The sequence below is a fragment of the Sarcophilus harrisii genome, chromosome 4 (assembly GCF_902635505.1).
Source record: "Sarcophilus harrisii chromosome 4, mSarHar1.11, whole genome shotgun sequence".
NCBI classification, from domain to species: Eukaryota; Metazoa; Chordata; class Mammalia; order Dasyuromorphia; family Dasyuridae; genus Sarcophilus; species Sarcophilus harrisii.
The window spans coordinates 464,237,849-464,264,674 of NC_045429.1; the positions used below are offsets into that span (position 1 = coordinate 464,237,849).

The following is a 26,826-nucleotide window of genomic DNA, read 5'->3' on the forward strand; positions in this document are numbered from 1 at the left end:
CTCCCCTTCCCCCTCCCCCCCTTTTCCCCCTCCCCCCCTCCCCTCCTTTTCTCTCCCCCCCTCCCTCCTCTCCCCCCCTCCCTCCTCCCCTTTTTCCCCTCCCCCTCCCCCTTCCCCCCCCCTCTCTCCTTCCCTCCCCTCCCCCCCCCCCCTCCCTCCCCCTCCCTTCCTCTCCCTCCCCCCTCCCTTCTCCCCCCCCCCCCTCCCCCACCCCCCCTTTCCCCCCCCCACCCCCCCCCCCCCCCCCCCCACCCCCCCTCCCCCCCCCCCCCCCCCCCCCCCCCCCCCCCCCCCCCCCCCCCCGCCCCCCCCCCCCCCCCCCCCCCCCCCCCCCCCCCGCCCTCTCCCCCCCCCCCCCCCCCCCCCCATCCCCCCCCCCCCCCCCCCCACTCTTTTCCCCCCCAAACCCATTAAAACTCAAATACCCACAAAACCCCCAACAACCCCTATTTTGACCCCCCCGCCCCAAATTCACAACCGCCTACAAAAATGCAATACCCGGCACTCCCCCCCCCCCAAACAACCCAAAACCCGAATAAAATACCGGGCAAAACCCCCCAAAAACCCCTCCCTTCACTTTTCCAAAACCCCCTCCCCAACTCCCTCAAACTCCCAAACCCCAGGTAACCCCGCCCCAAGTATCCGAAATTTATTGTAAAATCACAAAATTTCCCTGACCCCTAGGGCCCTCACCGGCAAAAACAGTCCCCTAAAATGTAAAATAAACCAGTTTCATTCTTTTGAAGACTTGGGCCACTGCGGGATACCCCTTTGGGGAAAAGGGGTGGCAGTGTCTTCCCTAAGCCCCTCAACCCCCCTCCTCACTGAAACACCGGCCTCTCCTCCTTTTCAAACCTCCCGGGGTCCCCCTCTCTTTTGGGGGCCGGCTCGGTGGCTCCTGGGCTCTGCTTCCCGGGCCCCTCCTCTGGCTCCTCAAGGGCAGCGGCCGTCCGCTTTTGTCTTCATGCTTGGTAGACACTTTATCATTTTTTCCTCTGGACCCTGAAAGGAGAGGCTACGACCCTCGACCCCGGCCGGGCCGTGGGTGCGGGGCTCATGAAAGCCAGGGGGCATCTTCTGTTGGAGAACAGGGAGCCCGGAAGCCGTCATTGAGGAACTGGCTGCTGGCCGGGCCCCGGAAGACCCCGAAGGCCAGAAGCCCCCCGGGCCGGAGGGCGCGGGTCAACAGGCTTGGTTGCCACCTGGCTGGGGCTTGGATTCCTGCCTGGGGTGCTGAGGGCTGGCCAGAGGCTCCGCTGCTGAGGCCCGTGGAGTAGGAGGGGGACTGGGGAGGGGGCCTGGTGGCCGGCAGATGGGTCACTGTTGGTGCCCACCCCGAATGGCCATCCTGGTCCCCTTCTCCTGGGCTTCTGCTCCTCAGCATCGAGGGCCACAGAGCTGGCTCCGTCTTTGGTTGGCTTTCAGAGAGCCTGAGTTTGTCTCCATTTCTGTCCTCGGACGGGCTCCTGGCCCCTCTGGGAGCGGGTGGGCGGCCTTGGGGCTCTCTCCTGGGCCCTGTCCACCTTGCTTTTGCCTCGGGGACTCTTGCTGGTGTTCCAGGCTCCCTTCCCTCCCATCCCCAAGAGGGAGCCGCTCAGCCTTTGGGTCCGGGGCCTCCCCCTTGCCTGTATATGTTGGGCACGTTCATGCCAAAGCCAGAAGTGGACCAGGGTGGGGGGGGGGTCGCCCTCCAGACCACTCTGCAGGGCCCCTGGGGGTCTGGGGGCAGGGCTTCTGCCTCTCCCCTGCTCCATCACCTGCTTTTTTGTGGGGGTGGGGTGCTTCCTTTCCCCATGGGACCCTTGGAAAGACCTGGGGGCCTCTGGGAAGGAAAACCCATCCCTCGCTGGGGCAGCCTGCGGTTTGCCCTACATTTGCCCCCATCTCTTCCGTGTGCCCCTGGAGCCCAGAGTGGGGAAGTCTGAAGTTCAGAGTCTGTCTGTAGGATTCTGAGCGGATCATTGAAGGGCCGCCTGCCTCAGTCCCTCCTCTGTCACCCCAGCTGCCTCAGGGTGGTTGTAACTGTCTGGAGAGACCGTGCCTCAGATGGGCTGGTCACAAGTCTGCGCCCACTGAATTTGGGGAGGAGGGTCCCAGCAGGCGGGCCCGGGAGAGATCAGCAAAAGCTTCCTGCAGGCCATGGTGGGGGAGGGCAAAGTCATGGGGGAGACGGAGCGCTGGGAAAGCTCAGGAGGGGCTGGGGGGTGGGACACGAGAGGGAGAGGGACCCGGACTTCCGGAAGGCCCAAGGGCCCGTCTTTGTAGGCGGGCATTGTGGCCCCCTCGGGCACACAGGAGGAATTCTTGGGAGACATTGCTTTTCCACTTTCTCTCCACAGGAAGGTGTGAAAACTGAGAACGATCACATCAACCTGAAGGTAGCCGGGCAGGATGGGTCAGTGGTCCAGTTCAAAATTAAGCGTCACACACCTCTGAACAAATTAATGAAGGCCTATTGTGAGAGACAGGTACGGGGATGGAGGCCTGCTGGCCCCATGCTGCCATCGGCCCGGCCAGGGGGCCCCTCCCCACCCCCCAGAATGGGGCAGGGTCCCGGCCCAGCCAGTGCGAGGCTCAGTGGCGAGGGCCTAGGAGTGAGAGCGCTAGGAGCCTCTTCCCCACAAGGGCTGCGTCCCATGGCTCCGGTGGCCGCAAGGCCCAAAGGCTCAGCCCTGGGATGGAACGGGACGTTGTAGGAGAGGGACGGGGAAGGAGGCTGGGGAGGGCGGCCAGACCTCCTCCGGGAGGATCTGGTTTCCATTAGAGTGGAAACCAGCCTGGCTGCTCAGCCCTCGGCCCCTTCCTTTCCAGAACCAAAAGTGAAGTTTCCAGGAAGTCCCGGTTTGCCCCTTGCTCCAAAGGCGTTCAGGGTCGAGTTTTGCCAGAAAATTCCCACCTGGGTTTTCAGGAAAAAAGGAGGTTGAGTCCTGAGCCCAGATCCCTGCTGGGGTGTGACCCCGCCCCCTGCCCCAGGCCCAGAAGAGAGTGTAGGGGAAAGCAGCTTTCACTGCTTGGGGTCGGAGGCAGGCTCACCCTGCAGAGGAGCAGGGGCCCCGTGGTCCGCAGCCCTCCGTGCCCTCCCAGGGGCCCGGGATGTGCAGACTGTGTGGGCTGTCTCCTTCTCATGAATACAGATGGGCGCCGAGGGGCCATCAGGGAAGGGGTTGGCAGAGGCAGGAGATGGCTGGCCTTGGCTCCCCACCTTGTTGACCTGGAGTCGTTTTGTGACATCCCTTCTGGAGAAAGGTCACGGTCAAGGTCACAGGGCCCCTCCATGGCAGATGGGGATTGCCCAGAGACGATGATCCTGTAAAGGGAGTGCGCTCTCGGGCGCTCTGGGCCGAGTCTGCCAAGGACGGTCAGGTCTGGGGGGGAAATGTCAGGCTGGCGATGGGGGCATCGGGCCCAGGGAAAGGGGTGCCAGCGAGAAGCCTTTGCGTGGCTGCCTCGTCACCCTCGGCAGGAGGAGGTCTGCTGGGGTGCAGTCCGGGCTGGTCCTGCCCGGTCCTGGTGCGGCCCCCTCAGCCTGTCCTCACGGCGGCGGTTTACGTTTCAGGGCTTGTCAATGAGACAGATTCGGTTCCGATTTGATGGACAACCAATCAATGAGACGGACACCCCTGCACAGGTAGGAGCCTGGCCCCTTGCTTGCCATGTGCTTCTGCCCCTTGGGCTGGCCCCGGGAGGGGCCCCCTGTCATCAGGAAGCCTCCCTCTGCCTGGGCTTGCCCCTCACCGTCTCCTGCTTTTTGTCTGCTGGGGCCCATCCCTAGGCCCCCTGCCTGGCGGGCGGGGAGGGAGCCCGGCAGCTGAGCCGCCTTTCTTTTGTGCCCGAGCAGCTGGAGATGGAGGACGAAGACACGATTGACGTGTTCCAGCAGCAGACAGGGGGAGCGTGGTAGGCGCCGGGGCCGGGGCCGGGCCCTCCCGGCCCTTCCTCGGGAATTGTGGGATCCTTCCGCCCCTGCGGAGGACACGGATCCAGACTTGGCTCTCTCTGACCCGGCGGGCGTCGTCCTCGTGACTCGCGACGACCCTCGCGGGGACGCCACCACACCTCCAATTGGGCCCATGTGGAATGTTCTCTTTGCTGAAGTAAAAGATTCTTGCTTGTTTGTCTTCACTTTCCTTCCTTCTCTCCCCCCTTTGCTTTGGGGGCCCGGGTGCCGGCCCCCGCGCTTGGGATGCTTTCTGGGCTGAATCGTCTAATCATGTAAATACTCCAGTCTAGTCATGGCAGGGGGAGGGCCGGCGGGTGGCCATCAGCCCCATCACGGCAAATCGCTGATCCATCGGCCAGGCCCCTCAGAGGAGGCCGGGGCCCTGCCCGGGTGCGCGGGCCGCTCCCCTGCCCCCAGCTGCCCCTCCCCGGGCAGCCCGGGGGACCGAGGTGGGCCCGGCCCAGCGTCCTGCGTGGGGCCCCTGGGGGGGGTCGTGTTGGCCCCGGCGGGCCCTGGGGGCCGTTCCCGTCTCGATGTGTCTCTGCTGGTGTGACCCTGCCTGCTAAAGGGGCTCTCTGTGGGCACTCGCGTCTGTGCTCGGGCCTGTCTCCTTTCTGATTTGTACGTCCTTTGTTGTCCTTTACTACTGTACACAGTAAATATAGTTTGGTACTCTGGCTCGTGGTTTGGTTCCCCGTCCCTCCCCCCTACCCCTGCCCCCCCTAGACAGGGCTTTGGGCAGGCCCCAGCCCGGGGAGAAGCCGGGGCCCATTTCTTATCCCCAGTGAGGTCCGGGGGATTCCCAGGGAGATGAAGGGCCCCCGAGCAGTGCAGGAGAGGTCCCCTCCCCCCTCCGGCCACAGGGTCTCCCTCGGCCTGATCTGCAGGGCACTTGGGGCAGCTCAGGTGCCCGGAGGGCAGGAGCCCCCCCCCCGCCCCCCGCGGGCAGGGTCCCCCTCCCCCGCGGGCGGGTCCCCCCTCCCCCCCCCGGCGGGTCCCCCTCCACCCCCCCCCGCGGGCAGGGGTCCCCGCCCCCCGGGGGGAGTCCCCTCCACCCCGCCCCCGCGGGCAGGAGTCCCCCCTCCCCCCGCGGGCAGGAGTCCCCCCCTCCCCCCCCCCCGGCAGGAGTCCCCCCGCCCCCCCCCGCCCCCGCGGGCAGGAGTCCCCCCTGCTGGCAGCTTTCCCTGGGCTGTGCAGCCCCAGGATGAGCCCATGTGGCCTCCTGCCGGTCTGGGGGTCCCCCCTGTGCAGGTGGAACGCCCCGCAGCCCCACGGCTCCTCCCCGGGCCGCCCTGTATCCCGGCTCTTTCCCCAGGTAGGAGGTCACGAACCCGGCGGCCCGGCTGGGGGCCAGGGGCCCCGGGCAGGCCCTTGGGGTTTTAGCTTGGCTGAAGTCACTGACAAGAGTAACCCCGTCCAGGGCCCTCCTCTGGAGACGTCGTGCCACGTGGCCACTGAGCCAATCACCTACGCGCTCCCATGCAGCTGCTGCCGGGGACACTAGGGGGCGCCTCGCATTTGAGCGGCCCCCTTACGCTAAACTAGGCGCCACGCCCTCGTTCTGCCGGGTTCATTCCCTCCCTATATCTATAGTGTCCTCTTCCTGCGCATGCGTAAACTCTAGGTCGACGGCGCGGCGTCTGGGTGGGGACGCGCTCGCCTACGTAAATATGATGCGATGACGTGAACCCGGAAGAGATTGGGGCGGGGCCGCGTCGACTCGGAAGCGGTCGGCGGCGGGCCGGCAGGGCCGGCGCAGCAGCAGCAGGAGGAGGTAGAGAGAGCGGCGGCCGTCTGGCCAGGATGGCGGGGACGGCGCTCAAGCGGCTTATGGCCGAGTACAAACGTGAGTACGGCCGGGCCGGGCGGGGAAACAGGCTCTGGCTAGTCGGCCGGGGGTGAGGATGGTGCGCCTGCGCGGGCGGTGCGATCCCGCCCCTCTGCGCCTGCGTGGGCAGCACAGCCTGGGCAAGGGCGCGGAGGCTGGACGCGGCAGGATTGTGGAGGGTTAGGGTTAGTGCGTCGGAAGGTGGGGGGGCGGGGCAGGGTCCGTCTGCACCAGCCCCAGACTTGCAAGGCCGCTGAGCACCGCTTCGCGCCATCAGTCCCCGTGTCCCTTGGACAAAAGCTGAGGCGAAGTGGGGCCCCCGGCTCCCGGAGCTCGCCCTTCCCCCAGCTCCGAGGGCGGGAGAGCCGGGGCTGGCGTGTGAGGCCCGCGCTCTGGCCTGGTCCGTTTTAGCTCCAGCCCCGCCAGGACAACGACTGAGGAGACTCCTCCTGCCCGGCTCTTTGGGCTACAGAGAAAGGCTGGAGAACTGGGGGGGCGGGCCCGGAGGAAGGGGCGGGGCCCGGGAGGGGCGGGGTCCCAAGGTGCCCCTACTTCTGAAGCCTGAGGTCTCTTGGAGAGAGGGTTTGGCCCGGGGCGGGGCCCGTGGCGGGGCGGGGCCAGGGGCGGGGCGGGGCGGCATGTGGGAGGGGTCCCAAGGTGCCCCTACTTCTGAAGCCTGAGGTCTCTTGGAGAGAGGGTTTGGCCCGGGGCGGGGCCCGGGGGGGCGGGGTCCCAAGGTGCCCCTACTTCTGAAGCCTGAGGTCTCTTGGAGAGAGGTTTTGGCCCAGGGCGGGGCCCGGAGGAAGGGGCGGGGCCTGGGTAGGGGCGGGGCAAGGCCACATAGAGGGTCAGCCCCCCCACCCCTCCCTGCCAGCGTGTCCTGGCAGCCCCCAGGAGTGGCAGAGGAGGGGAGGGTGAGCATTCGCAGGGGGCGGTGGGGGAGGGGGGAGAAGCATTAATAGAGCGCTTGCTGTTTGCAGCGCTGCAGTAAAAGGAGGGGGCAGGCGAGGGGCCACCCAGGGGGGGGGTCTCCCGGTGGGAGATGGGGGGGAGGCTTCTGAGGGACTCCGAGAAAGGCTCCTGCTGCTATCGAAGTCTGAAATCGCCACTGGGAAGGATGCAGGCAAGATATCGGCAAGGGGAGGGGCCTAATCATGGCCCATTTCGGGAGCCTCAACTTTGGCTGGGACCCAGCGCTCCCGCACCCCTGGGGCCCTCTCCAAGGTGCCCCCCACCAGAGGGCCCCCAAGGGGGCCCCATTGCACAGGGGCCCCAGGCGTGCTCTCCGGTAATTCTAGAAGCAGGGAATGCACCTCAGTTTGGGGCTCCTGGGCTGGGGCTAACAAGTCAGTCCCCCCCTCTCCCTCCCCAGCCTGCTCTTGGTGCAAGGAAAGAAGGAAGCCCTCGCCCCCTGGAGCCTCCAGTGGCTCTGGGAGGTTTCAGGCCGGCCCACAGGAGGTGGTCCATAAAGCCCAGGGAACAGGGTCATTTCTCAGTATGTGACTTGTGTGGGTTCTCTGGCACTTTGGCTCCTTTTTGCGTGAGAGTATCTGGAACCAAAGGGGCCACTTCAGACAAGAAGATGGTCACCTCCCTGATTGGGGAGATCCCCTTCCCAGACACCGGTCCGTGGGGACCCTCGGATCGTCTTCAGAACAATTCCTGCTTAGCCCCAATTTCCCCCCTTTCTCACCTGTGGCGAAACGTATCTCTGCTTGTGATTTGGGAACGGGTGAGGTTTTAGTCCCAGAGCCGGTCTCCCTGACTCCAAGCCCATCTCTAGTGGCTGCTCTCTTCATTTCCAGCTTTGGTTTTGTTTTTGATTAAAAATGGACAATTTTAATATTCAGAACTTTACCCAGAGAGAGTAAATTTGTGTGAAAACTCCATCCCGGTGGAATCTTGGGTCCTCTGATCCCGAGAACATGCCGTGGCAGAGATGCCAAGGCCGGTGGGGGCCCCAGAAGTGCTGGGACCCCGAGGGGCCCTCAGAGAGCTCCTTCTTTCAGACCCCGTCTTCCCGAGAGCAGGCCGGGCCTCTGCTGTCCAGGGGCCACCCTCGGGCAGCGAAGTGTCCAGAGCCCAAGGACGTGGCTTGGGCTCCTTCCTCTGATGGGCGAGCAGGGGCCACCCAGACCCCAGGCTGGTCCTGGGGATCCGAGGTCCTCGGGCCGTGGGTGAGGGCAAGGTCCTGTGCTTGGGGCCGCCAGAGCCTCGTGTCCTGTCCCCGTGCCCACACCTGTGGCCCAAGAGACCCCCTCTCTCTCCCTGGTTTGTGGTTTGTGTGTTTCTTGTTGGGGCACAGACTGCAGCCGGGGGGCTCGGCCTCGGCCTGTACCTGCCTCGGTCTCCTGGCACATCTGCCTGATTCAGGCAGGAGGGGAGCCTTCCCCTAGCTCCAGATAGCTTCATTGTCTCCTGCATGCCGGGCACGGACCGGGGGAGAGCGGCCGCCCTCAGGAAGTCCGAGGGTCCCGAGTGTCTGCAGGCCCAGACCGCTGGCCCAAGGGCTGGCTCTGAGGTGGTGCAGAAGGCCGAGGGGGGCCCCACCTAGGGGACCCTCCCCACCTCCCCAGCCTTGCTTTTGCTCAGAGAGGTCACTGAGCTGTTGGGCTCTGGGAGTCTGGCTGCAGGCCTGGCCGGAGGGGCGGCTCGAAAGGTCATTTCACCAGCTCAGGAGAAACTCTCTTGAATTGCTGATTTAATGCTGACCTCCTGGGGTCAGGTCTGGTTTTGACCATGCCCCAAACCCACCCCAAGGGCTTCTCCGAAAGACCCCAATGTCTCAGAGACGGGGTGGAGAGTTTCCTGCTAGTGATCCGTGCTTGGCCAGCAGGGGGTGCTGTGGAATGGAGCCTGGGCTCCTGAGGCCCCGCACCCTCTGCCTCCTCTGGCCTTCCTGGCTCTGGGGCATTCCCAGTCCCGACCTGGTCTTCGTGGGGAAGCTGCAGGGTCACCGGCTGCTTGGCTGAGATGTCAGCAGCCCCCCACGCCTGGGCCCAGGACTCCCTGCTGCCCTTGCCCTACTTTGGCAGCTGTGCTCCGGGCAGTGAGGCAGAGTGGGCATCGAGGGTCTGTCGTGGCGCTTGTGCAGAGTGCGCCCCTGCACCAAGGGCAGGACAGCCGCCCACCTGAGAGCAGCCCCGAGTCCCTCTTAAGCCTCCTTTAAATCAGCGAGGGACGGCGGGAGGAGAAGGGAGCTGGGGCTGCTGGGCAGTCTGGCCGTGATCCCGCCCGCTGCTGCTCACTCTGTCTCCAGTAGTGACTCCTTACCCGACCGCTGAGAGTTTTCGAGCCTCTGTGGAGCACCGAGGGGCGCTTGCCCCCGAGGCCTTGGGAGTGGGGTTGCCAGGGTGGCCCAGAGCCCGCCCGCAGATGCTTTTGTTCTTTCCCAATTCCCCGGGAAGGCAGCTTTCCTCCTCCAGGGGCTTCTCTGCAGTTCTTCTGCACACGGGTTCTCTCCCCTCTCCCCCCCAAAGGTTCTGGGGAAGCACTGCTGGGCCGGCGCTGCCCACTGAGGGTCCTGCCACTGTCTGTCTTGGCCACCCCCTCCCCTTGCAGAGGTCCTCTTCTCTGTGGCTCACCTTGCCTGAGTGACATCTCCTCCCCTCCCCAACATCGGGCATCCCGCCAGCTTGGGGGTGGCAGTGACTGTCTGTCTGGATGACCCTCAAAGCCGCCTTCCCTGCCCCCGAGTCTCCCTGCTGGCTGTCCAGTGGGTGTCTGAAGCGGTGCCTTCCCAAACCAAGCTCGGGCTCTCCCACGCCCTTCTGTCCCTGCCCTCCCCCTGGACCTTTTTCTCTTGAGGGCACCCCCCTCCCCTCCCCCGCAGTGTCATCTGGGACTCCTTGTTCCAGAATGGCCCCAAGGCCTGGCAGGTCCACCTCGGCAGCCCTTCTCCCAGCGCTGCTTCCTGCCTCTCCAGGATTCTTACAGCGCGCAGCCTCCTGGCCGGTCTACCCACAAGCCCCTCCATCTCTCGGCTCTGGCCGTCCCTCAGACACTCTCCCTCCTCTTCCTCGTCACCTGCTGAGCTCCCTGGCTTCCTTTTCGCCCCACCCAGCACCCTCCCTCCTCCTGGGCCTGTGTCTCAAAAAGGGAAAGGGACCCACGCGTGCACAAGTGTCTGTAGGGCCGTTTTCGCAGTGGCAGGAACTGAGCGGCCGCCCGTCAGTGGGAGAACGGCTGGACGCGCTGTGGTTTGTGACTGCTGTGGGACACTATTGTTCTGTAAGAAACGGCCGGAGAGACTGGCAGGAGCTGGCACTGAGGGAAGGGAGCAGGACCAGGGGGTCCTTGTACTTTCACACTACGACTGTACGAGGACGTATCTGACGTATGTGGTGCTCTTCGACCCTGGGGTGATGGAGGCCAGTCCCAGTGACCTTGTGATGGAGAGAGCCATCAGCACCCAGGGAGGCCTGGGGGAACTCGTGTGGATCGCAGCACAGCATTCACACTCCCTCGGTTGTTGTTCGCTTGGATTTTCTTTTCTTTTGTTTTTGATCTGATTTTTCTTGTGCAGTAAGAGAATCATACAGATGCTTGCACATGTTGGATTTAACATATGTTGGCTTGCTTGCCATCTGGGGGAAGGGGTGGGGGAAGGAGGGGAAGATCTGAGACACAAGGCGCGGCCTTGATGTTGTCAAATTATCCATGCATGTCTTTTGAGAATAAAAAGCTTTATTTAAAAAAAAAAAAAAAGAATATAAGTCCCTTGAGAACAGGGACTGGCTTCCTTAGCACTCCAGGTGTACAGTAGATGCTTAATTAATGCTGGCTGACTGGCTGAGTGACGGGGCACCCTCCCCTCCCCCAATGAGAGTGATTCCCCAGGGTTTGGGCTGGCTCTCTCTTGAGGGGCTTAATTACTGCTTCTACGAGCTGATGCTCAGCCCTTTATGTCCAGCACCACCAGCTGTATAGTGGAGAGAGCTTTCATCAGACACCCTCTGTGTGCCAGGCTGTGCGCTGAGCGCCGAGACTCCAGATACTTGGAAGGGGAGGGGGCCGGGAGCGTGGGCACACACAGCCCTTCCACGGCGCAGTTCTCTCATCGCCCTACCCCCCAGCGTCCTTGTGTCCCCTGCCCTGCATGGCCCCCCAGGCTGCCCTCCAGGCGGACTGGCCTTCCCTCTGCCCGGTTGTACTTGCTCCTGTCTGAGTCTCAGAAGCACCTCGCCAGAACCGGCCACGCTGGCCTATGGGACCGGGGGTTAGACGCCGCAGTCCCGGGCACAGTGTGTTTGAAAGGCCCGAAACTACCTGGGGAGGTCAGTAGGCCTCAGATGACACCCCTTCACCCCCTGGAAGCCCTTTTGGGGGGCCTGGATCTCCCGGAGGTGCTGCTGCCTGGGCGGCTCCCCTGGGGCGCACCTGGGCGGCCATCGCAGTGAGTGACCGCATTTTTCTTGGTCTTTTTGTAGAACTGACGCTGAATCCTCCGGAGGGCATTGTAGCAGGTAAGACCCCCAAGACCCTCTCCTTGCCCACGGTTGCCCCACCTCGGAGCGGCCGGAAGCCCTAAGTGGGGTCTCCCTCCTTCTCTTGCAGGGCCCATGAATGAAGAGAACTTTTTTGAGTGGGAAGCCTTGATCATGTGAGTTAACCTGGGGCCTCTGACCTCCTTTTTAGTGACTGGGCTGGGAGGGGGAGTCCGGGAAAGGGAAGCCCCGGCTCCTTAAAGGAGAGACGGCATCAGGCTGAGCTTCTGCCTCCTGCCCCGGCTTCCTCCATTTCATGCTGTGTCTCCGACCCTGATTCCCCCTCCCCCCCCCCCACATGATCTTCACCATCCTCCTCCTGGGGCTGGGTCCTCCTCTTCCTCACCATCCCCCCTTCTTCTTGCCAAGACAGCCTCATTCCCCTCCCCCCCGCTGCGCGCTTTTCCAGATCCCCCTGTAGCTTCAGCCTCCCTTCTCCCTGCTGCCTCCCTCTTAGCAAGCCTGTCTACACCTGGTGCCTCCATGTCCCCAGGTTCTGAGCCCTCTCTGGAGTCTCGCAGGAGCAGCCGGGTCCCCTCCTCGCTCAGGCCCGCCACTGGGCAATGGCAGGAGCCCCCCATGACTGGCCCTTCTCCCCAACCCCCCTCAGGAACCCCCCTTCCAGGACCCAGGGGACTCTTCTGGGCTAGCCTGGCTCCTGGACTGCTTGCTGGCAGGGCTGGAAGGCTCTCCCCGGCCTCCCCTTCTGCTCTAGAGAGTTGGGAGATAAGCCCCGAGGGCAAGGGGAGGCCCGGCTCCACGCTCGGCTTGGATGCCAAACTAGCTTGGCTGGGGGGGGGGGGGGCCTGGGGGGCGGCAAGCGGCCCAAACTGACCCCACCCTAGAGGATGGGCCAAGGGAGCGGCCCGGCCTGCTCCGACTTCTCAAAATGCCCCAAACTCTGTGAGACTTTGTGTCTGGAAGCTCTTGGGGTGTTATGTGATTCTGCCCGCCAAGAGGACTTTTAAAGGGGACCAGGGGGGTCAGCAGCACTGGAGGCTGCAGCCGGGTCGGGGTAATGAGCATCTGCTGATGGCTGAAGGTGAGGGCATCTCTGCCAGCCTGGGTTTCGGAGGCAAGACCCTTCTGGACCTCCCAGGGTCCGCCCTGCCAGAGTTGCCGCAGACGGTTGTTGAGGAGCACCCGGGCCTGGGGCTGTCTGCAGGGACCATCCTTCACCCACAGGCACCCCAGTGCCTGTCTCCCTGCGCCAGGTCCCGAAGACTCAGAGACGAGAAGGAAACCCTGGGCAGAGTCTGCAGGGCCCACAAGCTGGAAGCCCCTGCAGAGCCGTCATCCCTGGGGCCTCAGTGAGCTCCACCTAAAGTCCCTCATCTAGATTATGAAGAGAATTGCCTAGGCATTCCATGTCTTTCATTCTTGTGTGGGATGCTCTTCTTCCTCACCTCTGTCTTTGAATCTTTGGCTCTGTTCAAGCATTGATTACTATTTAAGGCTTTTCCCTTCCCCAGTGGGCAAGGCTGCCTCGTCCTCCCCATCCTCCCCATCCTCCCCCTCCTGCCTGCCCTGCCCCCTCCTCCCCGTCCTCCCCCTCCTGCCTGCCCTGCCCCGTCTTCCCCATCCTGCCCCCTCGAGTGCCAAACTTTCTTGTGTTCGACACCTTTAGTTCCACTTGGATTTGGTGGTTTTCGTGCACAAAACGGGTGCACGTCTCCTGTTTTGGAAGGTCAGCTCCTTGGGCCTGGACTGGGTCCGGGTGCAGAAATGGGGCTTGAGAGAGTCCTGCCCCCTGACCTTGGGGAGGAGAGAAGGGGGGAAGCTCAGGATTGAGGAGGGTCCGCGTTGAGAAGAGCACTTCCAGGAGTCGCTTCCAGCCTAGAGGAGGGCAGAGGGAGGAGTCCAGAAGACGCAGGAAGAAGATGGGACTGGGTGGAGGGCAGCGGGGCTTGGTGGTGGCTGAGGGGGCCGGGGGTTGGTGAGAAGGGCCTGGAGGGTACTGCTGGTGCGCCCAGCCTCCCCCGTTTGTAACCTACTCTGGCTCGGGGGGGTGGGGTGGGGGGGCACTGGCCTTGCTGACCCGGGTCAGTCCCGGGCTACTTCACAGGAAGTCTTGTGAGAGTTGGGCGGTTAGGGAGGCCTTGGACAGCAAGGAGATCCGAGCCGTCGGCGCTCAGAGAGTCAGGCCATTCGCCAGAAGGCCGAGCACTGAAGCGTCGGTACCTCGGCCGTGGTGTTCTCTTCTTTTCTATAATATGATGGTTCTCTCTGGGAGCAGGTTTCTTGGGGAGCTCTTCTAGAGGCAGCCTTAGTTTCAGTTCAAATCAATAATCACCTCAAATGCAGCCAGGGATTTAAGTACGGTCTTTTACTGTCTCTTCCAGAATAGCCCAGTTAGCTTTCTTTGGTTCTGAGAGCTCTCGTTGCTAGTCTTTTGCCTCTACCAGCTTCTGCCTCCAGCTCAACTCCGACTCCTGGCAATCTTCCGAACTCACTGACTTCTGGCTTTCAGTCTTTTTCAACTGACTTCTCCTGACTGAGCTCAGCTCTTTTTATGCCCTTTTAGAGGTGTAAACTCAAAGACTGGCTCCTCCTCCCAGAGTGGGATTATGGGAGGTGAGAATTCACAAAGTTACAAAGTTAACTGTGTATCTCCTGTACTTGTGAACTCCCATGTGTGAGCTCTAATGTGGAAACTCTTAAAGGTGTAAACCTTAAACATTGTTTCTATCATCTCTAATGACTTAACACTAGGATTCTGACGCTCGGCCACCCAGCGAGAAGGTGGGACCGGCTGGGGGTGTTGGCAGAGGGGGAGCAGCAGAAGTGAGTGCGGGCAGACTTGAGGAGCCGACGGAGGGAGAAGGGCCCGGTGGGCTAGGGTCACGGGTCACCAAGGGGAAGCACTGGCCACGGGAAGCTTTTCTCTGACATCACAGGCTTAGGTCGGATCCTCCTCCCTGCTCTGTGGAGTCTGAGGTTTTGGGGGAACGTTATATTTGCATTCCATTTGTAATTGATTTGTGAAGCTGGGTGGGGGGGAGGATGGAGACAGAGACAGAGAGATGCAGAGGCAAAGGGAGAGACAACAGAGAGCGAGACATGAGAGAGAACAGACAGAGAGTGAGAGAGCCACAGATGAGAGAGTGCCTTCCCTCCCCCCCTTTTCTCTCTCCCCTTCTCTCCCTTTCCCCTGCCCCCCACCCCCGATCCTGCCCCTCAGCTCCTGGGGCTCGGTTACCATCCCTGAGCAGAGGGGTCCTCCCTGTGTGCAGAGATCCAGCCTCTCCGGCTTCTGTCCCCCATCTCCAGGTCCCAGGCCATCTTCCACCCTGCACCCTCCTCCTAGTGATCAACTCCCCACCCTCGGGCCCCTCCATCCCTGCCTCGCTTGCCCCCTCAGTTGCCAAGTCTCATTCCTGTGATGCTCCCTCCCTTCTCCCAGCCCCCATCTTAGTCTAGGCCCCCATTCCCTCTCGGTTCTTTTATTTGGATCTCAGTCACAAATGCCCCACAGAAGATAAAGCTGTTACCTCCATTCCCTGCCGCTTGCCGAACAAAAAAGTCTGTGATCAGATGTTAGGGTTCTTACAAGGTGCTAAGTCACTGGAATTGATGGCACAAGTCACAGCTCCCACAATCCCACTCTCGGAGGAGTCAGCCTTTGAGTCCACACTTCTAAAGGAACATATAAAAGGACGAGCCTCAGCCAGGAGTCAGTTGGGCAGAACAAAAGATTCGGAAGAATAGAGGCTGAAGCTGGAAGAGCCAAAGGAACCCAAGGAAGGACAAAACCTGGACTTTAACAGCTGGCTGCCCTTTGAGGTGATTATAGCACAGAACCGAAACGAAGGCTGCCTCCAAGAGCTCCCCAAGAAACCTGCTCCTGGAGAACGATTATATTTTAGAGAAGAGCACTACAATCAGGCCCCCACAGAACTTTGCTGGCCGCCATCTTTGTCAGCGCCCTCCCCCAGACCTCGCTCACGCCTCTTCCGGTCCTGTTGGGGGCGTCGCTGTGGCCCTCTCCCCATCCTGCCTCCAGTTAAAACAAGGAGATAAAAGTGGGAAAAAGGCCCTTTGCAATAAATGAGCCAAAAGCATGGCCATGGTGAGCGTGCCCACAAATAGACGGGCCTTGCTACCCCTGGGCCCTCCGGAGACATGGTGGGTCGTGCATGGGTCAGAGTCCTCACACTTGAGTGTCGTCTGCCACCTTCCCTCTCTAATTGGATGCCACTATAGTGACTTTTCTTTTTAATTAAATAGTATTTTATTTATTTTTTCCCAATCACGTGTGAAGAGAGCTTTTAACCTTCATTTAAAAAGTCACTTGGGACAGCCGATTTCTCCCTCCCATTGCCCTGGCCTGGGCAACCAGCAGTTTGTGCCGGGCTTTGTGCGGGTGGTCATGTCGCACATGTCGCCATCTTGGTCGTGGTGGCAAGTTTAAAGCAGCAGACCAGGAGGAGTCGGCTTGGACGCACCGGTGAACGGCCTTTGCCACCCTGTGTCTTTGGCATCGTGGCCATGTCCTTACCGGCAGACCATCTCCTGTCGCCATGCAAGTTGTCCTGAGCAATCCTGGGTGTGACCACGCCACTCCCCTCCTCCGAACTCGAGCTCCTCTCGGAGAGTGTCCACGCCTGCCCAGGATGTGCCCCCTCACCGCACCTTCCCTGCAGCCCCAGCCCAGTGCATTTCCCTCGCACGTGGAACCCGCTTTTCTCTTCCGAAGGCCCAACTGTCAGCAGCAGAGCTGCTGCCCTTGGATCTCTCCTCCTCCAAACCTTGGATCTTCTTTCTTTGGACGGCCTTTGTCCTTAAAACCCAGCGCTTTGTACGGTGCCCAGCACCTCACCAGCACTTGCTTAGTAAGTGTTGCATGAAGTCATCTTGGGTGGGAGAGCTGGTAAAGCTCTGGGGGTCCTGGAGCCTTTGGATCACCATGGCCTTTTCACAGAAGTGACTGTGGCCCTCAGGACGGCCCGCCTTGGTGCCGGCGAGTCCCGTCCACATGCCAGGAGCAGCCACATGCTATAGGTGAAGCTGAGCAACCTTTTCACTTTAGGCAATTGGAGTTTCATTTTCTTTAATGTTTATGAATGTCCCAGCCACAAAACTGAGCTCTGCTGCCCAGCCATGACCGGGAGACAGCGGGCCAGACCTTGGGCGTCCCGGACCTTTGTGTCCTGTGCGCCTCGCCCTGGCCTGTCACCTTGGCCGTCCCGGGGCCGACTCCCCGTTGGTGTATCCACATCCCCAGCTGGAGGAAGGAACAGTTAAACCCTCCGTGGCTTCCCCAGAGATCCGCACGCCAGAGCCCTGGGAAGGCCAGTATGACTGGGCTTAAGTGGATGGAAGCTTGTCAAAGCAACCTTTCACAGACTCCCCGGAAAAGCAGAGGACGTTTTTGGGCAGAGCACTGGGTGCCTGAGGATGCCTTGGTGAGGGTGGAATTCCCCTGCCTGCCCCGGGAGCGCGTGGGTTTTGGGCGAATTCCAGGTTCTTTTGCAAATACAAACGCACTTAAAACAACTATTAGGGAATTAACCGTCCTTGCGCTGATTTTGGTTGGCAGACAGACATCTGGAGGCCTCTCAGCCCCTCTCTTTGTCTTTCCGCCTGGGCCGGCCCAGCCCGGCCTGCCTCCTGCCTCCTGCCTCTCTCTTTGCTTCCCACCCAGGCCCAACCTGCCTCCTGGCCCTCTCTTTGTGAGCCTGGCCTGGCCTGCCTCCCACCCTGCTCTCACCCTCATCCTTCCCCAGGACTTTGTCCAAGTGCATATCAAGTGTCCAAAACCTGCAAAGATAGGCTGTCAGGGAAGTCCGGGCCGTATAACGGACTCCCGCAGAACGCATGGGGGGGCTCATCCCCTTGGGGCTCTAGGCTTGGGGGGGTGCTTCTCAGAATTCTGCTAGTGGAGCTCCTCCCTTAGCAGATGCTGACCGAGCTGCGTCCCCAGGAGCCCTACGGTTCGGTCAGGATCTAAGAACGCTAAGTCACCGGATCAGAACTCTGGCACGTGTCCCCCGGCTTCGGCCAGCAGGCTCTGGAAAGGGAGTGTCCCCATCAGACGGGAGGCTCGGTGGCCGCGGAATCTGGGCAGGCGGGAGCGATCGCTCGCGCAGGGGCTGCTAGGCCTGCCAGCTTGAAAGGTTTGCTTCTGTGTCAGCATTTCCCCGGGATGAGCCCAAGCACTGCTGCCCACTGAGCGGCTGCGAAGAGGAGTCTGGAAGTTTGGATCAGAATGGATCCAGAGAGACTGGGCTGAGCCCATTTGGAATCACAGCTTCAGAGAGAGGGGCCAAGGAGGGAGGAGACTGTACTCTGGATCTGTCCTTCACACGCTCTTGGAGAATGGTGCCTTCGGGAGAGACCTTTGTGGGGCTGCCCAGCCCTTTGAGGGTGCAGAGATGTAAGGCCCAGACCCCTGTCAGCTCGTTGGGCTCTGGTGGTTCTTGCAGGGTTTCGCTCGAGGACTTGGTCTCTGAAGTAGCAAGGTTCCTGTGGGCATTCAGCATGGGCTTCCAGATGCTGCTTTCTATGTCACCTTTAAAGCCCGGGCCGTAGAGACCCTTTCCCCAGAGATTGGGGTCTCTTGGGGGGCCTGGGAAGGCACCGGGCAACGGAAAGCAAAGTGACGGGCGGCAGAGGGAGCATTGGGGGAGACCCAGTGATCCCTGAAACTGTGCTTAGGAGACGGGGACCTCGCGGGCCCACCAAGCCTCTGCTTCCCTCGTCTGAAACTCCTGGTTTTGAGAAGCTCGTGTTAAAAGCAATTTTCCATGGAGTCCGAGACTGACCGAGGCCGGCAAGTGCCCTTTGGGCAGAGGGTCAGGCAGGGTGCGGGCAGTGCCCTTGAGGCCAAATGAGCTCAGCCTCTTGTTGGAGCTGGACTTGGATTACGATGAGTTGCGAAAACCCAACGCAGGAAGAAGCCCGGCCTTTCTCTGCCGAGCAGAGTTGAGACCATTTGTCCATGGTAGAGGAAAACAGCAGCAGGAATACTCCCCGGATCCCCTCCATCCCCGCTCCCAGCCAGCTGTACCCCAGGCTCATAGTGCCTGAGACCCCGGAGCGGGCTGTTGGCCAGTGGGCTGGCATTCTCCCCGCCCCCTGTGACCTCCGCCATCATCTTTATCATCTGGATCCTCTGCTTTTCTGGACTTTTCCTCATCTCTCTGTCCCTGTGTCCTCTTCATTGCAGGCAAACATCTCATCTCCCACCGCCGAGCCCTTGTACAGGCCATGCCCCCTGCCTGGGAGACCCTTCTTGTCCTCCGAGCATTCGACTAGGCTCAGCCCAAGTGCTCCCTCCAACAGGCTTTTGCTGAGCCCCTTCCCCCCCCCCCCGCCACTTGTGACCTGCAGTGCTTGTTTTCTCGGGATGCAGGCTCTGTTGGGGAAAGAGCTCTGGGTCCGAGCTGGGGTCCGAGCTGGGGTCCGAGCTGGGCCCTGGGCCCCACTCAGGGCACTTGTGGGCTCCTCACAGTTGTGGCCCTGTTCTGCTGCTTGTGCTGGTCTGCAGAGTTCTGGGGGTTCTTAGGCCAGCAGGTTTGGGGGGACAGAGAGGATTGTCTGGCAGTTTCTCAGCATTAGGAGGCTCTTGCTGTGTGCCGGGCCCCAGCAGGACCTCAGGGCTGAGTGTGCCTGGGTGCTGGGGGACAGCATCTTTCCACATCCCTAGGGGGCCCCAACGGGGGTGCAGGTGTGCCGAATCCTTGGGGAGCTGCTCTCGGAGGCTGCCTGACCCCATTCGTTGGGCAGCAAAGTGGGTGGGCATGCTTGCGGCGGGCACGCTGATGCACATGTGGAGCCTCCTTGGGCACCGGAGCACTTTGGCAGCTGGAGCTGCGGGCAGGGTCTGACACACCATGGGCCAGAATGGCTCCCCGGGTGTTGGGGCAAAAAGAAACGACTGTTTGCCAACACAAAGAGCTGTTATGAGAGCGTCAGACGGACCCCACGGAGCTCCTTTCGAAAACCCCAGTGCTTTCTGGGAGTCCCAGGCCCTTCTCTCTGGGGTGCGTCAGCACCTCCTGACACTAGCTGGTTGGAGTACGGGGAGCTCCCCATGTTCAGCTGCCGGCCCAGGGGCCGTATACTCTGCACCAAAGGGTCCTGGGGACGTCCAGGCTGAACTGTGCGCTGACTGCCTCTCCGATAGTGGGGCCGCCGGTGTCCAGGCACTGGTCGGCCTGTCCCTCGGGACCCTCACAGATCACTGCAGGCGTGACTGGGAAGGGCCGTGATTCAGAGGATTGTCTCCTGGGGGGGCAGGTGCCATTTTCCTGGTATCACAGTTGAACTTGATGCTTCCTGGTTCCGGGTCCTGTGCTGTGGGCTCTGGTGCTGCCTGAGAGTGCCCAGCTGTCACCAGAGGGTCTCTGGGGTTGCATCAAGCACTGGGTTCTGTCTGAGGTCCCCATCTTGATGACCCAAGCTGCTCACGTGGAGACTAGTGGCCTCCCGTGGCCCCCTGCCCTCCATCTGCCTGCCCAGGCTGACCCTGTGCTAGGCGTCATATCTGTGGGCTTTGGCGCATATTCCTGCGCCATCCGCATGGGCGTTCCCGGACTGTGGCCAGGCCCATGCCGCTGCCACTTGTAGGAGGGAGAGCCCAGGCTGGCAGAGCAGAGATGGCTCAGGGCCCCCAGGTCTCCTCGTGGGTGAGCCTCTGGGATGGGTGCCTTCGGGCAGCGGTGGGTCGCTGCTGGGAGCCCGGCCCTCACTGCCCCCTGCTGGGCTCTGCTTCTGTCCTCCCCAGCAGCTCAGGTTCCCTGAGCTCGATGCCCCATGGCACCTTCAGCCCCCTCCTCAGGGCCATCTCCCTTGAATGGGCTTCTTGCTTCCCTGCCAGACCCTGGAAGCGTTCCACTCTTCTTGCACTCATACACGTGCCGCCAAGGATCTCTCCCTGGCCCCCAGGTGACCCCCCTCCAGCCTAGGTGCTTTCTCCAAAGCTGCCAGGACCTGCCGTGTGCCAGATGATGGGCAAACAAACGAGCCCACAGTCTAGTGAGGGGGCGGGAGGGCATGGCCTGGTAAAGGCCACTCTGCCCTGCCCTTCCTGGGACCCTGTGGGACTCTTGCAGACGCCCCCTCCCCCCATCCTCCTTCCTGACCTTTTGCCTCCCGGATGCCTCCTGGGACTCCTGCTGCCCCATGTGGGCGTCCCCTCGCCATCAGCTTGAGCATCTCCCAATTCTCTCTTCCCTTATTCGCACTCCACCCTCACCTTTGGGGGGCTGTGCTCCTAGTCTTCAGTCAGTGTGCTTGTCAGGGATCCGATGCATGCTGGTCGTTGCGCTAAGTGGTGGGTCAGGAGGACGTTCCATTGGAGTCGTAGCCACTGGCCTTGGGTGGAACCCTTCCCAGGACAGGGGGCTCCTGCGCGGGAGGAGTCCGGGCCAGGTAGAGGGGGTGTTCTGGGTGGCTGCTCACGTTCTCGGGCCTGCTAAGGCTGGCGTGGGGCCCACGTGTCCTGGCTTGCCTGCCTCTGCTAAGGCTGACTGTACCGGGCCTGGGCCAGCCCTCACAAGTGCACTTAGGGTCTTTCACGCAAAAATCATTTCGGAAGTCCTGAAGCGGGACTGGGGACATCGCAGCGTGCCTCCGCCCATCTCCCCCCCCCCCCCCCCCCCCCCCCCCCCCCCCCCCGCCCCCCGCGCCATCAGTCCAGGTGTCATTTCTGACCCTGTGGAGTGCGGCCCCCCCATCCCAGTCTCAGTCTGTCCCCGCCAAAGCGCTTGGCTTGGCGCCTGGGAAAGGATCTATTGTCTTCTGGTGCCAGGGGGAGTGGCAGGTCCCTGCCCCCGCAGGCTTGGGGGGATCTGAGAGTATGCCGGGTGCCTGGGGTCAGGGAGGGCTTCCTGAAGGAGGTGCTCGAGCCAGAACTGGAGATTTCCGTTCCTCAGGCACAGGAGGAGGGGAGAAGGAAGTTCCTGGGGCAGGACCCCGGCCAGCCCTTTGTGTTTGTCTTGTACCCTGGAGGCCGTGAGGAACCCCTCAGTGGGTGGTCCTATTGGCTGAGTGGGGCATGCCCTGGATAGTGCTTGCCCACTCCTGGTCTGGTTTGGGGGGGCATGGCGGCGGGTATGGGGCACTGGCCCAGATCCCGGGCCGGGCGACTGGCCACATAGGGCCTAAGGGAGGAAGAGCTCCATGCCACCTGCTTTCCCCGCTTATTCTCCAGGAGCTGCTTCTCCACAGGGTGCTCCCTGCCTCGGGGACACGTCCCAGTGGGTGCAGGGGGAGGGGCCCCAGGTGTCGGGCCCATGGGGCTCATTTGAATCTCTTTTCCATAGGGGTCCAGAAGATACCTGTTTTGAGTTTGGCGTTTTCCCTGCGATCCTGAGCTTTCCCCTGGACTACCCGCTCAGCCCCCCGAAGATGAGGTTCACCTGTGAAATGTTCCACCCAAACAGTAAGTGTCTGGGCAGGAGGCTGGGGCAGGGTGGGACTGGCATCTTTGGGGCTCCCTGCCCCCAATAGGAGCCTTGGAATTTGGCTTGGATTCCTGCCGTTCTGTGGAAACCAAGGCGATTCTGAGTCTTGCTAACCAGAAATGGGGGGCAGCAACTGCCTCCCCCTAAAATACCTCATGATGTAATTTTAGCATTCAGATCCAATCCCAGGCTCTCCTTCTAGCCCCTCACCCATTGAAAAGACAATCGAATCTCAATTTTGCCAGACACATTGCCTTGTTGGCCAAGTAGTGAAAAATAGAAAACAAAGCACGAGATCAAAGACAGCACTTTGGGTCCCGCCCACTCCACTGGGCCCCGGGGCCAGCCTTTTCATCTGGAGGCCCTGGGAGTTAGAGTCGGGTTAGGGTAAATTCGTGCCAGGCCCTTGCTATTGCTGCACTGCTGCCCTCTGCCCCGCTCACGGCCATCTTCCCGGCTTCGTCCCACTGGGCATTTTTTATGGCAAAGCCATGTTCTGCTGCAGCCGGAAGCTGCCTTTCTTTGCTCTTTGGGATACGGGCCGAGCCAGCGGCGCCATTGGGCTAGATGATGGACCTGGCTCCCAACTCCACCAGCGGGGCCTCAGGGCGCCTGTTTTTGTGTAGAACTGCCTCCATTACGGGGAGGCCTTCTAGAAGAATACTGTCATCAACTGTAACTCCTTGTGGTATGGAGCCCGTCCTCAGGGGTCCGGATGTCAGAACGTGAGAGAGTCCCCTGGTTCCTCCTTGTGGGGGCACAGAGATTATCTGTGAGAACCCTGCTATCGGGGTGTGTGTGTGTGTGTGTGTGTGTGTGTGTGTGTGTGTGATTGACTGTGTGATTGTGAGTGCGATGTGTCTGTGTGTGTGTGTGTGTGAAACTGTGTGTGTGACAGAGTGTGTGACCGTGTGAGATGTATGTGTGTATGTGTGTCTGTGTGGTTCAGCTCTGAGCGGTTTCTCCGGTCTCTCCGGGCTGACTTTGGGGCTTTTAGTGCCCCGAATTCTGTACCTCTTTTCTCGGGGTCCTCCCAAACCTGCTTCTGAGAGATCTGGGCTGGCAGCGGACCCCGGCGATGCGAGTGGCGGGGCTGGTCCCCTGTCCCCTCCCCTCACAAAGGCACTCAAGCAGCTTCCCTGCCCCGCTTCTGCATGGCCTGAAGAGCCGGCTTCTCCAGTGACAGTCATCGACTTAGCTCTGGGTCTCCTCATGTCAAAAACAGGCCTTCTTTCCTAAATGATGCCCCCCTCTTCCCAAAGACTCATTGTTCAGAGCCATTGATCAGTTGTCCCAGAGTTCCTGTGGATTCTTTGGTGAGCTTGTGGGCATTCCCTTCAAGGGTGCTGATAGCAGTCCTTCTTCTGTGATGCCTTGGGGCTTCCCCCGTCCTGTGGAGATGGGCGAGAGGGAGAGGTCAAAGCAGGCTTTGACTGGCCCTGCCAGGGCCCCTGGCCCTTGGGCCCCAGGTATGCACCCTGCTGTGAGGGTGACCTGACAGTGCAAATGCCCCTCCCTTGCCCACCTTTTCTTCTCTGCTTCAACCAGAAAGTGATACGGCAGGGATTGAACTCAGACCCCACCACACAAGCGTCCCCCATGCCAGACGCGGAAGGGCCAAAACTGGAGAAGAAACATGTGCAGCTTTTCTTGTTCGTTTTTGTTTGTCCTAGAAAATAGCATCAATTGTCACAAAAACGGAATTTTTGCCAACACATGATGCTATCGTTATTTTGAAATAAATATTTTCAAAATGGCTGTAAGGGGGGAAGGGTCCCTCAGAGCTGCCAATGCTCTTCAGGCCCAAGCTACAGGGATGGGTGATGTCATAACCGATATTCTTACAGGGTTTCATTTTACAGAAGAGGGGCCTAAGGAAGGGGGTGATTTTAAATCCAGGATTTCCAGGTCCCCTTCTCCCTTCTCCCCACTGCCACCCCCAGGTGCCTTTTCAGGACCGGGGCTGCTGGGGGCAGGATAAGTGCAGTGGGAGGCATTCTGGGGGCCCCAAGTGGATTTCAGAGGAAGCCCAGTCTCTGAACTGCTTTCAGACTTTTCCAGTCTGCCTGTCCTGTGACCCTTCTCCGGGGGTCATCCTGGGTGTGGTGACCCTGGGCGGTCCCAGGAGGTGGACAGGGTTGAGGCGCTCTGGCCAAGATGGGCCCATGTGGAATTGGCCAGGGGAAGGTCCTGAGGGGCTCTGTTCTCTGTGGATGTCAATCCTTAATGGCTCTAGTTCCTCCCACAAGTCTGCTCCCTTTTTGTGCAACCATCCCGCTAGGACCCTGGGCCCCTGGGTCTGGGCCAGCCCCAGCAGCTGCCTCACCAGGGAGTGACTGGGATGCTCAGCCACAGCTGTGCAAACAACAGCCGGTTTCTGCCTGCGGGCCCTCGTGCTCTGACGGCAGCTTGGGTCAAGGCCCCCATGTTTGGGTCCCTTTACAGTTTACCCGGATGGGCGGGTCTGCATCTCCATCCTGCACGCCCCTGGAGACGACCCCATGGGTTATGAGAGCAGTGCTGAGCGCTGGAGCCCGGTGCAGAGTGTGGAGAAGATTCTGCTCTCAGTAGTGAGCATGTTGGCAGGTGAGCGACCCTGAAGAAATGCCGCCGGCCCAGGGCCCGGGCCCAGAGAGAGCTCAGTGGCCTTAGGATTCCCCCGCCCTCCACTGTCTGATAGCTGGATGGTATTTGGGTCCTGGGAGCCCACAGGGTGCTGACCGGCCTCTCTGGCCACCCTCCCTCTCTGACTCCAGGAAGTCACGAGGGCTTTGGCTGAGGCTTTCTGAAACTTCTGGTTGGAGCGGGGCAGAGGCCCTGTGGTAGGAGCCCAGGTTAGCATTGTGTGTCCGGCCCTCCACCGAGCTCCCAGGGGGCCCCAGGGACCCCTCCAAGTAATGGGGGCAGTGGCAAGCACACAGCACACCCGGCTAGGGTAGCGATGGGACCCTCTGCTGTAAGTGGAGTATGACTGAGACCTGAAGGGAGGGAGCCAAAGTGGGTGACTGAGAGGGACAGCTACCCCTTAGGGAGCCTCCTGGGAGGCTTCCACCTGGCAGCTGTTAACCAGAGCTGCCTCCTACCTAGCCTGCATTGGGGAGCGATTCCACAAACTAGCTTTCCCCGACCTTGGTCAGTGGGCTAAAAATAAGGCCTTTTTATTCTCTGGAAGGCCTCTGGCACCCAGAGGGCCCGGTTTCATCAGCTTTGTGGCGGGCGGGGGCCCTTCCGGAGCCATAGCCCAGAGACCCTTCCGTGGCTGGTGCTCGAGAGGAGGCTCGCGGATGTGGAGGATTTCTGCTCTTCCTCCTTTTTCAGAACCAAACGACGAGAGTGGCGCCAATGTGGACGCTTCCAAAATGTGGCGGGACGACCGCGAGCAGTTCTACCGCATCGCCAAGCAGATCGTGCAGAAGTCCCTGGGGCTCTAGGACCGCCCCACTCCGCCCCCTCCCCCGCTTCCCCTCCCCCACCCCCCTCCTTGCTCTCGTCACCTCCCGCCGATGGGCACGAATTTATGGGCACCGCAGCGGTCTCTGCTGGGGGGCGGATGCAGCGTCTGCCCTCTGGCAGTATTCCTCGGCTCTCTGGCCGTCTGGCCCCCAGGCGCCCCTGCTTGATGGACCATGGCGCTCCCTGCAAGTCGGTCCAAGTTAAAGGCCGGGTGGTGTTGGAAGCGGGTTCCCGGCCCGCGGGCGCCTCGTCCGCAGGCAGATTCTGTGCTGACGATCTGACAAATACACATTGTTGCTATCCCCAGTGGGCCGAGCTTCCTTTCAGCCGAGCATTCTGCCAAAAACTTTTGGCCAATAGCCTTTTGTAGAATGTGGGTCAGTGGGGGGGAGGGAGGTGGGGGGGAGAAGGAGTATTAAATAGGAAAAAATCTTCATCAGCGCAGCTTAAATATCAAGAGGCATTTGGGCAACGTTCAAAGGTCGCGCTGCGGTCAGCCGGGAGTCGCTGACTGCAGACCCGAACCCTCCGAGCCCCTTGAGAAGCCCTCTGGACGTTGTGGGTCTGCCGCCCAGAGCCGAGACCTGAGATTCTAAGCAATAACGGGCTCGTTGCCAACAGAACCGGCCACTTGGGCCTGCTAAATTTTAGCGGGCAAGATTTAAATAGGAATTTCTATTTTTCAAATCCGAGAAATAAGGGCGTCGGAGGTTCGCATTTCCCTTTCGTTTTCCCTTCGAGGGCCCTTCACGGAAACCCTCCCCCAGGCTTTTGGTCTGCGGTGCCCCCAAGGGGTCCTGGACTGGCCGATTGGATTCGGATTCTCACCTTCAGAAGGGAATTAGGTGGTTTGGTGTGAAGTGAAAGCCTAAGGGTGAGGAGAGGGGGCAAGTGCCCCCAAGCTGGGTGGGTGGTTCGGGGCTCAGTGAGGTCGAGAGCGGCAGCTTCGTGCGGAGGGAGGGGGATGTCGGTGAGGGGTGAGGAGCCGATAAAATCAGGTGGCGGCTATGGAGTGGAAAATCCTTTTCAAAATCAAAGTATTTTTATTCGTTTGTATTTATTTTGTAACCTCCTCCCGCGCAGTTCACTTTACCGTAGAGTTTAATGGCTTTGTTAAAAATAAAGTTCTATATTGACCCCCTGTGTAGAAGTCTGTGTCTTCTCGGTTTTGGATGCTTCTCCCTGAAAAGGAGACCCGGCCGGCAGCTGCAGTGCGGCTTGGGAACCCCTCCCTCCGGCCGGGAGACAGCGGGGCATCAAGCAGAAGCCGGCTTGTCTGGGAGACAGCCACCGAAAGGCGGAAGAGAGCCAGGCCCCAGACCCCGGGCCTGGCAGCCTCTGTTGGGGGGGAGGGGGTCGCGTTTCGGGCACGTGAGGTCACTCGGTGACTGCAAATGTGTCACCTCGGCCCGAGCGAAGGCTGGGGAGGAGGGAGGGGAGGCGGCATATGAGGAGGGCCGGGCCGGGGGCGATGCAGGGAGGAAGGAAGCGGGCGCGGGACTACTGGCTCCTCTAGTGGTTCTGCTCGGTGTCTGGCCTGGTTCTCCATGGGCACCGGTTCTGGAGGAATTGGGGCCCGCGGGCGGTTGTCGGCACTTGGAGGCGGGAGAAAGGCAGCGGGCTCTTGCCCCGGGCCCTGCGCTGTGGCCTCCGGGGTGGGGCCGCCCCTAAGGGTTCCTCCTTTGTTGTATCGCTATTTGCATCGGGCTC

At 61.2% G+C, this 26,826-nt stretch overlaps 2 protein-coding genes across 3 annotated transcripts; both read left to right on the plus strand.

The window, feature by feature from the left end:
- The first annotated feature begins 1,339 nt into the window (after positions 1-1,339).
- On the plus strand, positions 1,340-4,617 carry SUMO3 (small ubiquitin like modifier 3). Its single transcript, XM_023503870.2, has 4 exons — positions 1,340-1,413; positions 1,928-2,468; positions 3,557-3,628; positions 3,839-4,617. Exons 1-4 carry the CDS (start codon positions 1,340-1,342, stop codon positions 3,899-3,901), a joined length of 750 nt encoding a protein of 249 aa, XP_023359638.2. The 3' UTR covers positions 3,902-4,617.
- A 1,002-nt stretch (positions 4,618-5,619) lies between these two features.
- UBE2G2 (ubiquitin conjugating enzyme E2 G2) lies at positions 5,620-26,257 on the plus strand. Of its 2 annotated transcripts, none has more exons than XM_031968338.1 (6): positions 5,620-5,786; positions 11,198-11,233; positions 11,325-11,370; positions 21,523-21,641; positions 24,109-24,249; positions 24,982-26,257. In XM_031968338.1, the coding sequence occupies exons 1-6, from the start codon at positions 5,744-5,746 to the stop codon at positions 25,092-25,094; spliced, it is 498 nt and encodes a 165-aa protein (XP_031824198.1). In that variant the 5' UTR covers positions 5,620-5,743; the 3' UTR covers positions 25,095-26,257. The 2 variants fall into 2 exon arrangements, with proteins under 2 accessions (XP_031824198.1, XP_031824199.1); XM_031968339.1 differs by lacking the exon at positions 5,620-5,786 and adding an exon at positions 5,936-5,953.
- The last annotated feature ends 569 nt before the right edge of the window (positions 26,258-26,826 follow it).

What these genes read in the sequence shown, in the direction of transcription:
- UBE2G2 (XM_031968338.1), top strand. Translation starts at nt 5,744, where the DNA reads ATGGCGGGGACGGCGCTCAAGCGGCTTATGGCCGAGTACAAAC. An exon ending in GCTTATGGCCGAGTACAAAC is followed by an intron (nt 5,787 to 11,197) that starts GTGAGTACGGCC and finishes GTCTTTTTGTAG; the next exon opens with AACTGACGCTGAATCCTCCG. An exon ending in TCCGGAGGGCATTGTAGCAG is followed by an intron (nt 11,234 to 11,324) that starts GTAAGACCCCCA and finishes CTTCTCTTGCAG; the next exon opens with GGCCCATGAATGAAGAGAAC.
- SUMO3 (XM_023503870.2), top strand. Translation starts at nt 1,340, where the DNA reads ATGGCCATCCTGGTCCCCTTCTCCTGGGCTTCTGCTCCTCAGCATCGA. An exon ending in AGGCCTATTGTGAGAGACAG is followed by an intron (nt 2,469 to 3,556) that starts GTACGGGGATGG and finishes TTTACGTTTCAG; the next exon opens with GGCTTGTCAATGAGACAGAT. An exon ending in AGACGGACACCCCTGCACAG is followed by an intron (nt 3,629 to 3,838) that starts GTAGGAGCCTGG and finishes GTGCCCGAGCAG; the next exon opens with CTGGAGATGGAGGACGAAGA.